Source organism: Euleptes europaea, chromosome 8 (genome assembly GCF_029931775.1).
Source record: "Euleptes europaea isolate rEulEur1 chromosome 8, rEulEur1.hap1, whole genome shotgun sequence".
Classification (NCBI taxonomy): Eukaryota; Metazoa; Chordata; class Lepidosauria; order Squamata; family Sphaerodactylidae; genus Euleptes; species Euleptes europaea.
In genome coordinates, this window is record NC_079319.1 from 19,059,707 (window position 1) to 19,072,460 (window position 12,754).

At 43.2% G+C, this 12,754-nt stretch overlaps 1 protein-coding gene across 1 annotated transcript in view; it reads left to right on the forward strand.

Annotated features, from left to right (window-relative positions):
- The window catches only part of CSMD3 (CUB and Sushi multiple domains 3), a 712,581-nt gene that overhangs the window by 500,738 nt on the left and 199,089 nt on the right, over positions 1-12,754 (forward strand). Inside the window, exon 27 of the mRNA XM_056854045.1 lies at positions 1,175-1,377. Coding sequence (XP_056710023.1) covers positions 1,175-1,377 — 203 coding nt within the window. The remainder of the gene's footprint in view (positions 1-1,174; positions 1,378-12,754) is intronic.

Sequence of the window (12,754 nt, forward strand, 5' to 3'; positions counted from 1 at the left end):
GTAAACAATATGCAGGAAGTGCATACTACATTTTCACATAAAGCTTTACATTTGTTTTAATATAATTTTTAAACCGCACTTTATTTATCTTTTTTTTCCATATCAGGTACTTCAGATCAAGTATTTCATGTTATTATGACGGAAAATTAACACGGGGTACTTTAAAAAAAATGTGTTTATGAAATATAAATCAAAATAAATATGTGAAATCAGATCATACTCTGTTTAGAGCATCACCATATGTTTTTCTCTCAAAAAAATCTGGACAATTTTCTGATTAATGTTTTGCTGGAAACCCCCCATCCCTCTTCAGTCTGCAGTCGGACTTTTGGAAACAGCTATACCGTTTTAGGATGTGAGGGGGAAGAAATAAAAGAAGCCCTGTTTTTGCATAGCAACCATCTCTTCTGAGCATTCCATAAAGCTGGTGCTCAAAATGACCTGCAGAATATATTAGACACCCCCTCCTCAATTTTTTTTGATCCCCCAGAAATAATTAATTAGTGCATGCATACTATAAAGCCTCAATATGCTCATACTTAGATAGGCAAGGCTAGCCTGATCTCATCAAACCTCAGAAGCTAAGCAGGGTCAACCCGGGCAAGTATTTGGGTGGGAGACGTCCAAGGAATACCAGGGTCATGATGTGGAGGCAGGCAATGGCAAACTACCTCTAAACATCTCTTGCCTTGAAAACCCCACCAGGGGTCACCGTAAGTCAGATGTGATGATGGCAAATATAATAAAATATTATAAAGGAATGGCCGATTGCACCATAGCAGAGGAGAGAACTTACAGTTCCTTTATACTACCTGACCCCCCATTAGGTTTACAGAGTTGGTCAGCTTCAAAGTTATAACCTATCCCACTTAAAACTTCCATGTGTACAAGTGGGGGGGGCAGTTTTCCCTAATTTCTCCCATCAGACCTTCAGCTCCCCACCCCCAACTATTCCTGGGGGTTCTCACATCACCCAAGATAAGTATTTTGAGGTCTGCAGCCTGCAACGGGAAGGGGAGGCAAGGAAATCATTCTTCTGGAGACGGAAATCCTTCTGCCTGCAGAAATTTTCGGTGCAACCCAAACCATGATATGTAAACTTATTGACATATTACAATTATTTTCTTGTAATTAGTGATGCAACGGAAAGGTAAATCCTTGTTGTTTCTAACAGCCTCCAGTTTCTTGCCTTTGACACTGAAGCATCTCATGATATACTCCGTGTCTGGGATGGCCCACCTGAAAATGACATGTTACTAAAAGAAATTAGCGGTTCTCTTATTCCTGAAGGCATCCACAGCACTCTCAACATAGTAACAATTCAATTTGACACGGACTTCTATATCAGCAAGTCGGGATTTGCCATTCAGTTTTCAAGTAAGTGAATATGTACACATGTATCTAGAATGGTTCCCGTTTTATTAATCTGTATGCTAGGCTTTTGTGTAGTTCAAGAGGGAGCAGGGTGATCTTTTAACTACTTGGTTGTTTGTGAGGATGGTTGAGTTTCATTATTGCTTTGGAATATGGAAGAGGGAATTTTGTTCATGAAGTAAATGGTGAGGACCTGTTGTGGGGAGGGGGACTGCAAACTCTTGCCCCCCTTAAACACTGTGAACAGGCTTTTGAATCCTAGCCATAGACTTTGCTATTCGCTTCTGGAAATGTTTATTTATATAAGGAAAATAAATGAGAAAATACAATATACACAACAAAAAGGGTGGGGGAAACTACCAGAGACTAAACCTTATATTACATTATAATCACTTTAAAAAACTGTTTATGTAAACTGTATTATGCCATAGACCTAAAGATCAAGCACCCACTAGTTTGGCTCATATTCTGCTTGTGAGCCAGCATGGTGTAGTGGTTAAGAGCGGTGGTTTGGAGCAGTAGACTCTAATCTGGAGAACCGGGTTTGATTCCCCACTCCTCCACATGAGCGGTGGAGGCTAATCTGGTGAACTGGATTTGTTTCCTTACTCCTCCTATGAAGCCAGCTGGGTGACCTTGGGCTAGTCACACTCGCCAGCCTCACCTACCTCACAGGGTGTCTGTTGTGGGGAGGGGAAGGGAAGGTGATTGTAAGCTGGTTTGATTCTTCCTTAAGTGGTGGAGAATGTCGGCATGTAAAAACCTCCTCCTCCTCCCGCTTCTGCTTCTTCTGCTTCTTCTTCTTCTTCTTTTTCCATTGGTTTGGCGGAGCTGTTTGGCTTCGTCCAAATAAATTCAGATGCATTTGTGTGGTATAATTACACTGCTGTCTTGCATGTATTGGATGGCATAGTTCTGGATGTCAACCTCCATCGGAACTTCTTGCCCCCACTCAGCAGCTTTGTTTTGTTTGTTTTTAATCGAAATTGGCGTTATTGCAGCAGCATTATTTCTATCATCATATCACATTTCTGGTACCATGGTTCAATAGTGCTGAACATCTCAAACCAAAAGGTATGAAACTTATAAAGATATGAAAGTCTGGAGAAGAGGCTGAGGGGGGAAACATGATTGCTCTCTCTATTTGAAGGGCTGTCACTTAGAGGAGGGCAAGGAGCTGTTCCTGTCGGCAGCAGAGGATAGGACTCACAATAATGGTGTTAAATTATGGGCAGAAAGATACCGGTTGGATATTAGGAAAGCAATTTTTACAGTATGAGTGGTTCGTCTTAGTGTGACACTGTTCAGAGCTGAATTGACTGTATGAGCAGTATTATTAAAGTAAAATAAGACTTGTTCAGCAGTGGAATCTCCCTCACTGGCAGTCTTGAAGCAGCGGTTGGATGAACACTTGTCAGGGATGCTCTAGGCTGATCCTCCATTGAACAGGGGGTTGGACAATGGCCTGTATGGCCCATTCCAACTCTATGATTCTATACATTCCCAATGTAAGTCAGCAGAGGGAGAAGTGCTGTTAGGTCTTAGTGGCTGCCCCCTCACCTTGCCAGAAGGCACACAGCAGCAATACAAACATTTCACTTGAACTGAAATGAGTTATATGTCCCTCTTTGCCTTCAGCGCCTGCTCCCGCCCCCTCTGTTTGCCATTGTCCTCAGAAGTGTACCTGCTTTTTGTTGTTGTTTAGTTTTGTTTGAGCAAGTCAGGGCTATTACACCATGACATCAGGAATGTTGGCGAATGCTAGAAATAGTAGCAGAACAGTAGTGTAATGGTGTAATAGCAGCAATTTCAAATAAATGAATACATGCATAAATATAGATGGCAACCACATCAAGCCAATTCGTTTGTTAATATCCCCAAAGTGACCCTGTGGCACTAGCAGGTACTAGACAGGCTCAGAGGTGCTAAACACAAACTTCATCAGCACCCAAGCAAAGTGAACCCATCAGGCACTTCATTCCAGTCGCAAGCGCTGAACAAGGGACGTTCGCCGGCCGACCATGCCGATGCTAAAGTTTGCAGCTTGACAAAATGCAGCCCGCTGTGCAGTTTTAAATAAATTAGAAAATTATAATGCCTCAACAACACATTAAAACTTTGTAAGGATTTCCTCTGGAATTTTCATGGTCATGGACTGTGACTCCTATCCTCAGTCTGTGTCTGGCCTCTGAATAGATTCCTAACAGCTCATTCCTGTGCCTGAGCGGCGAAAGTGGTCCCAATGCCGTCTGGAAAGCCCAGGCACCGGGCGCTGGTGCTGCTGTGGCAGCGCCACCCTAAGACACCGACAGGGCCTTCCGCCAGCATCCCACCGGCGTTAAAGCCCACGCTAATGCCCCGGGGGTGTCCCGACATCCCGGAAGGCATTCCCCGGTTGTTCCGGTGCCGGGCTGGGGGAGGAGCCGCCTTTAGGTGGCCTCCAAAGGCCTTTCAGGCCGGGAATGCCCTTTTTTATTTTCAAGAGATATGCCACCTTTTTAGATGCCTCCTATAACCGGTGCAGGCATTCGTCTCAGGAATACACTGTAATAGTTCTTCTTGCTGATGTGGAAGTTTCTGGGGGGTTTTGCAGCAAGCTTGCTGAGAATGCCTTTTTCCCCCCTTCAAATTACAAACTGCCTTTTCACTTAAATGTGAAGCACAGCCCCCTGTTTTCTGAAGACTCCTCAACAGAAGAAAGGGCAAACAAGAGGGCAGTAAGCCCTTAATCTCTTCAGCATGTTGGGAAGAGCCATAGGGTGAGGGCAGTCAGCGGTTGTCTGTGCCTTCAATTCCGTGCTTTTGTACTAAACCACAAAAAGAGAAAGTCGGTGTGCTCGCTTCGGCAGCACATATACTAAAATGGGAACGATACAGAGAAGATTAAAAAGAGAAAGCCGGTTAACCCAACAAGCACACCTCTTTCCTCGTAGGCTTTTTTGTGACGTAATAGCCGTTTCCTATATTTGTTCCACAGTTGCCCTTCTATATGACTGAATTTGCTGTGCATGTTAGATCCCCACGTACTACTGGCCAAATGCTGTGTGGCATATCTGCTTTCTCCGAGTGCTGTTATGGGGATTTTAATTTCCTCCCCCCTGAAATTAAGTTTTTTTTTTAGATATGGCCATTGATTTATCTTATTCTCTTTCTTTTCTCTTTATAAAAGAGTCATTTCTCTTCCATTTCCCTTTAAAGCGAAATTTCCCTGTTGTAACTCCAGCCCTTACAGGTTTTTGTTTTTTTAAATGTTACATGCTACAAAATGATGTTCTAGCACAGGGATGGGGAACGTCCGGCCCCCGGGCCGTTTACGGCCCCCGAGGCCATTTTCTGTGGCCCCCAGGAACTCCAGGGCCCTGCCAGAGAAACACAGCGCAGCACAGCCCTCCCTGAAGCCGCAGTGTGCAGGAACCCTGCGGCCCCTTTAAACCCCCTCTCACCGACTGTCAGCTGTTAATCAGGGAGGTGGGGAGGTGGGAAGGCTGAAGCCCGGTCGCATGGAGCCGGCTGTGTGTGTGTGTGTGCGAAGGCTTTTCTCTCTTTTCTTTCTTTTTCTGTCACTCTCTCTCCTATTCTTTCTCTCCTCTTTTTCTGTCTCTTTCTTTCTCCCCCCGTCTTTCTCTATTTTTTTCTCTCCTTCCCTTTTTTTCTTTCTCTTTCTTTCCTTCCTTCTTTCCCTGCTTCCTTCCTTCCTTCTTTCTGTCCTTCTTTCCTTCCTTCTTTCCTTCCTTTCTTCCTTCTTTCCCTGCAGATCGACCACAGGCTGCAAGCTGCGCCCCCCTGGCACCTCGGTTGCCTGGGCCCGCCACTGGATGCCCTCCCACCTGGGAGGAGGGGGAAGACCTGGGGGAGCAGAGGCACCCTCCAAGCCTTCTCTGCATAGCTTCCCTTAGGGTTGCCAATCTCCAGGTGGTGGCTGAAGATCTCCTGCTATTACAACTGATCTCCAACCAATAGAGATCAGTTCCCCTGGAGAAAATGGCCACTGGGCCATTGGGCTCTATGGCTATGCAGTCTTCCTCCCCAAACCCCGCCCTCCTCAGGCTCCACCCCAAAACCTCCCACCAGTGGTGAAGAGGACCTGGCAACCCTAGCTTCTCCCCCCCCACCAGGAGATCTACGCCCGGTATGCCCCTCCGAACGATGTTATAAATATGCAAATGGCCCTTGACAGAAAAAAAGGTTCCCCACCCCTGTTCTAGCAGGAGGAGAGGAAGGTTTGGAGAGACAATGGGCGCTTTTACACATGCCAAATAATGCACTTTCAATCCACTTCCAGTGCACTTTTCCAATGCAAACTCCACTTGCAAACGATCATTAAAGTGCATCAAAAGTGGATTGAAAGTGCATTATTCTGCATGTGTGAAAGCACCCATTGTCTTCCTCTGAGCATATCAGAGCAAAATTCCGAATTTTTGCAGACGCTCCCTTTCCCGCCCCCCTTCTCTTCAAATTTCTATTTGGTCTAAACCAAACTGACTCCAGATTCTTTAAAAAGAGGGAAAGAATTTCAGGGAGAAATTGGGTAAAGAGGAATGAAGAGAATTTCTCTTGACATCCCTACCGTCTCTGTTTGTGAATAAGAAAGACATTTGTGAATAAGAGAAACAGATAAAGCCTTTTTCTAGACTGTCAGTTAGGGTTGCCAGCCTCCAGGTGGTAGCTGGAGATCTGCTACTCAACTGATCTCCAGCCAATGGAGATCAGTTCACCTGGAGAAAATGGCCACTTTGGTAATTGGACTCTATGGCACTGAAGTCTCTCTCCTGCCCAAACCCTGCCCTTCTCAGGCTCTTCCCAAAAAACCTCCCGCCAGTGACGAAGAGGGACCTGGCAACCCTACCGTCAGCCTGTAGCATGATAAATATCAAACTTGTATCCAGATATCCTCCTCCCTGCATGAATCTCCTCTATTGTGCTGCTATCTCCTTTTACTTCTTCTTCTTCTTCTTCTTCTTCTTCTTCTTCTTCTTCTTCTTCTTCTTCTTGCAGTTGTTTGTCAGTGGGAAAATATAACTCTTCCACCCGTTAGCCGGTCTGTTGTGAATGTTGTGCTGAATATTGTTATATGAAGGTATGGACACATGTTGGGTGATGTCTGTGAGATTGCTGGTGACCAGTGACACAATCCTGTCCCCTGCCCAAGACCCATGCCAGTTTGAGAAATGAGCTTTCCCCCTGAAAAACATTTTTAAATATTTTCTGTCAGTTGACATTTTTCCCTTTTGCAAGTGCAACACCGAGTAATTTGGACAAGGCTAGTTTAAAAGAAGAAGTGAGAAGGCTGCCTCCTTCGGCTTTGCTGTTATAGTCCACATCAAACATGAATGTGAACATTAGGCTATATCAGGTCAGTACAGAGGGCATCTTTGTCCTTCTGAATGTTTCTGTGGCAGAGTTAAAAAACAGATTCTAACATTGGACATGTTAACTAGGTTCCCCCACATACACACACATTTGAAGGAGTCTGTGTTTGTCTTATTCATGAAATGCAGAAATACACACCACACCTCTGAGGTGAAACAGTGGCCCTCTCAAAGTGAAATTAGTGAGTCCGAGACATTAGCTGGCATTTCCTTGCTGTCTGGTTGAAGTTATTCAAGATTCTCAGCCTTCCTTTCGGATGAAGCAAAATATATATTTTATTCAACCACAAAAAATGCTTTTTTCCCCCTGACCCAAATGCAGAATCATAATATCAAAGGGTAAAAATAATCTTACACTCCATTTCTGAGAGAATTGTCTTTATCTTTCTCATTAATCCTTTCCCTTTCGTTAATCCTTTCCCTTTCATTAAATTCTTTTAAAGTTGACATCTGATCCAAATGGTGTGCAAGAAATCAAAGTGTTGCCATAGTAATCATTAGGATGATTCAGCTTTGAATTGTTGACAGTTAAAATTCTTTGAAGATTTGGATTATAGTATGTATTCTATTCCCCACCCCCTTTGCTATTACAAATACCCAAAGTAATATATGTTGGGAATTCCTGAATCAAAGCTGTGTAGCATTTTTATACCACGTGAACATTTTCCCCACATGTGTGATAACATAAGATGAAACACTTTTCGGTGCTTAAGGCTACATAAGGATCCACTGTATTGACTGTGCCACAGAACTTCTAGTTGTGACAGGCCAGTTATGAGTTTAAACTACTGCAGCATGATCAGTTGTAAAGTCCTTGTACATTCTCATGGGCCCTTGAACTTTACTTTTCAGTCCCTGAGTCTGCACAGACTTCAGTGATCCTGTAGCTTTATGGATAAGCTTTTGAGCTTCTTTATTCCACACTGACAGCCAGACGTATCCCAATATATCAATCCTGTGTCTAGATTATCAGCTTTGATCTGCTTCCCAGATACAGTCTAAACTTTCAACCTGTATACACACATGCACGCACACATACACACTTTGCACATCATTTTGTGTAAAGAATCCCTCCTGCTGTTTAATTTATATCTAAATAACATCATCCCAAAGCTATCTGGCTCTGAGTTCGTTTCTCCCTCTTTGTGTGTGTGTTAAGTGCCGCGACCCAATGAATGAAAGTCCTCCAAAATGTCCTATCTTTGACAGCCTTACTCAGATCTTGCAAATTGAGGGCTGTGGCTTCCTTTATTGAGTCAATCCATCTCTTGTTGGGTCTTCCTCTTTTCCTGCTGCCCTCAACTTTTCCTAGCATGACTGTCTTTTCCAGTGACTCTTGTCGTCTCATGACTTGACCAAAATACGACAGCCTCAGTTTAGCCATTTTAGCTTCTAGGGTCAGTTCAGGCTTGATTTGATCTATAACCCACTGAATCTGTAAATCTCCCTCTTTAGGCTCTAAGAAAATATCAGTCCTCCTATATGTTGATGATATGGTTCTGGTCTCCCTTACACGTGTAGGTCTAAGAAGGTTGTTGCAGACTAGGTGGACAGCTTTAGCTTGATTGGGCCTTCCTGCCTCATGACATGTAGTGTTTAAGAGTGGTGGTTTGGAGCGGTGGACTCTAATCTGGAGATCCGGGTTTGGTTCCCCACTCCTCCAAATGAGTGGTGGATGCTAATCTGGTGAACCAGGTTGGTTTCCCCATTCCTACACATGAAGCCAGCTGGGTGACCTTGGGATAGTCACAGTTCTCTCCAAACTCTCTCAACCCAACTTCCTCACAGGGTGTCTGTTGTGGGGAGGGGGAGGGAAGGGAAGTTGATTGTAAGCCGATTTGATTCTTCCTTAAGTGGTAGAGAACATCGGCATATAAAAACCAACTCTTCTTCCTCCTCCTCCTCCTCTTTGTCAATGACTAGTGCTGACCAGGTTTAAAATGGGATAAAGGCTGGGCTGCAAGTTACACAGGAGTTCCATGATTGGATTCTGATGTATTTTGTATTAATGTTAAAAGCAGTCACAGAGAAGCATGGGGTATTTCTCTCATCTGTAGCACAGAGGGTTTGACAGTTTGCCCTGTACATCCCCCCCCCCCCCGAAATAAACCACACACATACAGAAAAGGGGGCCGAGGCACAATTTGGGTCTTTGTCTTCCCCACCTCAGGCTTATAGCAGCTTGCAGAGAAGCAGATTTCTATTCTAAAGTGGTATGAGAGCAAAAGTTAATAAACTCCTCTTTTCCCATGCCATGGCCCTAAACCAAATTGGGGCCCCTGCAGTTTGTTTTTTTAAGCTTTAAAAAGATGTTTGGTGATGCAGTTGGGATCTTATGGGATCTCCCATAAAGAGCACAGCTCAGTCCTCATTATGTGTGTTTTATGGATCTGTCCAGACAATAACAGTCTGTAATGATCAGGGAAACTCTGGATGAGTGCTCCTCCACCCCAGTTCCTCTGCCGGTGTATTTATTGGGCAACCTGTGAAGTTCAATAAGCTTCTGTTCTCCACTGTTTCCTCAGAAGTATGACTTTTTTGCCCATAAATTATATGTGTTTGCCTATCCAGTAAGAAAATAAACTAACACATGTTTAGGCATAGCAGGAGCACCAGTAGAATTCTCACAGGGATTTTGGCTTCCCTGAAATGTTGAATCACTTTTAAAAAATTAATATGGCTTCTTTTCATGTTCGCTATCAGAGTTTCTTGCAGCTGAAATATTTTACTTTTATTAGGTTTATTGCTGAAAGTTTATAATGAAGGACTTCCTCACACCACAATCAGTAGTTTGGAAATTTAAAACAAAACATACTACAATATTAAAATGAAGCTGACAGACGGGAGGTGGTAATCTCTCCTTCCCTGGAGGTTTTTAAGAAGAGGTTAGATGGCCATCTGTCAGCAATGCTGATTCTGTGATCTTAGGCAGGTGATGAGAGGGAGGGCATCTTGGCCATCTTCTGGTCACTAGGTGTGGGTGGGAGGTAGTTGTGAATTTCCTGCATTGTGCAGGGGTTTGGACTTGATGACCCTGGTGGTCCCTTCCAACTCTATGATTCTATGACGTGCTTTTTTTCTTTTTTCTTTATAACCCGAAAATTCATTTTTAAATCGTTGAGGGTTTCAGCCACACCAGGTAGAGACAATGGCAATTAAAAAAAGAACAATAAAGCACATGAAAAACTTGCTGAGAGGAGAATAGGGTGCTAAAGCTTTTGCCCAGAACATTTATCAGTGAAATGATTGTAAATTAGCCTTGAAAACATTATATATATATATATATATATATATATATATATTTCTTGGCATGACCTAAGCCATTAATAATGCAACAGATTCATGAAATTTGCTAATGATGACATTGTTGGAATAGACAGGATAGGAAGATTATACAGAGAGAACCAGATAGCTTCATGCATCCAAGTAATTGAAAAGGGATGACATTTGATAGTTGAAAGTATAAGAAAAGCATTTGGAGAATAATTTGATTTTTCTTTCCTGCACAAAACTCATATTTTAGAGATGGTAGAAGAAAGAGAAACTTGGGGATTTATTCATCAAAGGATGGCGATGAGTCATGAATGTGAAGTAGTTACGAAGAAGGCAGATGTGATTCTAAAACAGATTACATAAAGCAACACAAAGTAACTCAATGGGCTTGTGCAAAGCTTTTAAAACGTCTTGTACAGTTCAGATTGAAGCTAAAATTCAAAACCCGGACAAGTGCAACACGAGTAAACTGTCAGAATAAAGGGGAAAGGAAATAAAGAACGTAATTAGGTTTTGCTTTAATGGTAGAAGAATATTGAGGTTTAAAAGTTGTTACAATACTTAAAGGACAGTATTATGTTGCCAAAGCACTACCACCAATGTTAATGTTGACTGTGAGATTGTTATTCTTGCTAGTGTGCCGATTTCTGCCAACTGGTGACACTTTTATGAAATGGGGGGAGAGGGGGATTTTGCAAGGCCTGAATTTCTCCTTGGAAAGGTTCTTGGTGTAATAAACATCATTCGTTTCATAGAATTATACTCTAAGCTTGATAGATGTCCCTGTTGTTGGAGCGTCCTGATGCCTTCTGCCTTCTGCTTCTCATGTGGATTAAGTTAGCTTGATAAAATCTGTATTGTTTAATTTGTACAGCCTTCTTTAAAAAACTAGATATGTACACAGATAGGCTTACCAGGTCCCTCTTCTTTTTCAGCAGGAGGTTTTTGGAGTGGGGGGGGAGTCGCACGCTCCCGGAAGTGCTGCATTGCAAAGGGCCGGTTTCCACTCAAACTCCCAGTTTGAGTGGTAAAGGCCTGTTGCGATGCGGCACTTCCGGGTGTAAAATGCACCACAAGGGGCCTTTTGCCACTCAAATGGAGTTTGAGTGGAAACCGGCCCTTTGCAATGCAGCACTTTGGGATGTGATCCGGAAGTGACCTGTCCCTGCCTGCACAGATTGCCCGCCGACCCTCAGCTGGTCAGTGGGTGGCCAGGTGGATTGGCGGGGGTTTGCACTTGGCAACCCTAGCACACAGAGGATCACTGTGATTCCTCCCCACATGTATCATTATGTACCTCAATCTCTTTCTTCCAACTGAAACCATGATGAAAGTGTCTCCCCTGCATCATCGTCACTGTCTTCTTCTTCTTCTTTGACATGAGTCAGTGTCTGGGGTCAATGTTTCTAGCCTTGGTCAGTTGAAAATATGGGCCCCGTCAACTATTAGTTTTTGAGTAGGGACATAAAGCATTTTATGTCATGTGACTTTGTCCAGGCTTCCACCGTACTCTTCCATGGTAGAAAAGGATTCTTGACAGCAGAATAGCCATTTTATTCTTCAAAGCACAGGGCACAGATTGTGTTCTTTGTCAGCTATTTCAGCTATCGATAGATAGTTTATTTGCGGCCCTTGGCCAGATAAAACAAGATGTACTTCAGCTATCAAAGCAGATTTTGCTGTACAACAGGTTCAACAGGCATCTGAAGAAATGAGCTTTGCCTGGTGAAAGCACACGCTGGAATAAAATTTGGTTAGTCTTTCAGGTGCCACTTCTGTTTTGTTTTGCTACAATACACTAACACGGCTACTCCTCTGGAATTAAACAGTTCAATGACAACAATAATAATAATATGCATAAAGAGTTGAGTTAGCTTAATTCTCGGCAACATGCAAGACGTTTTCTGTCAATACTGCATTGCAGGTATGAATGCAAGGTTATGAGAGACTTTGTTGGAATTTGTGCTTACTCCACAAATTTTCCTGGGGAGCAATGAAAGAGGCGTTGAGAGAAATGAATAGCTAATAGAAACAATGGCATTCAGGGCACATAACAGAACGCACAGTGTGGCTTTAAAGTACCAAATACACTGAAGGCAGGCAGGCAGGCTATAGGTGATAGAGGAAACACAAAACAAGAGCAAGGAGGCAAAATGACATTTTAAAACAATATCCACTAAAATGCTCGCAATAAGATGATAATATTATAAAGGTAGGGGGAAATGTACTTACAAATAACAGACAAAGCACAGGAATGCCCAGTTTTAAGTAACCGTGTAGCAAAGAAAGCTAAATACACATTCAGTCTATGCACAGCTATTGTTCTGAGTGCTTATGGTTAGCTCTTAAGCAGTATTTCACCTCCTGGAACTGCCGTGTCCTCAGTCAGCATTGTGATAACTTCCGGTCTTCGGTTGAGCCGCGGTGGAGGTTCTTGTCTTGGAAAAGCACAGATCTTACGAAAAGTCTTGATGATCATTAGGATTGCCAGCTCTGGTTTGAGAAATAACTGGAGGTTTTGGGGGTGGAGCTTGGGGAGGGTGGGGTTTGGGGAGGAGAGGGACCTCAGCAGGGTACAATGCAATAGAGCCCACCCTCCAAAATTCTATACCAATGAGTTATGGCTCCTCTGCAAATGTTTGGCATAAAATGGCAAAGATAAGGATTTTTTGGTCATTAAATAGCTCAGTAAGTTTTGTTTGTTTGCTTGTTTGCTGCTGAAATACCGTTGTGGCCCC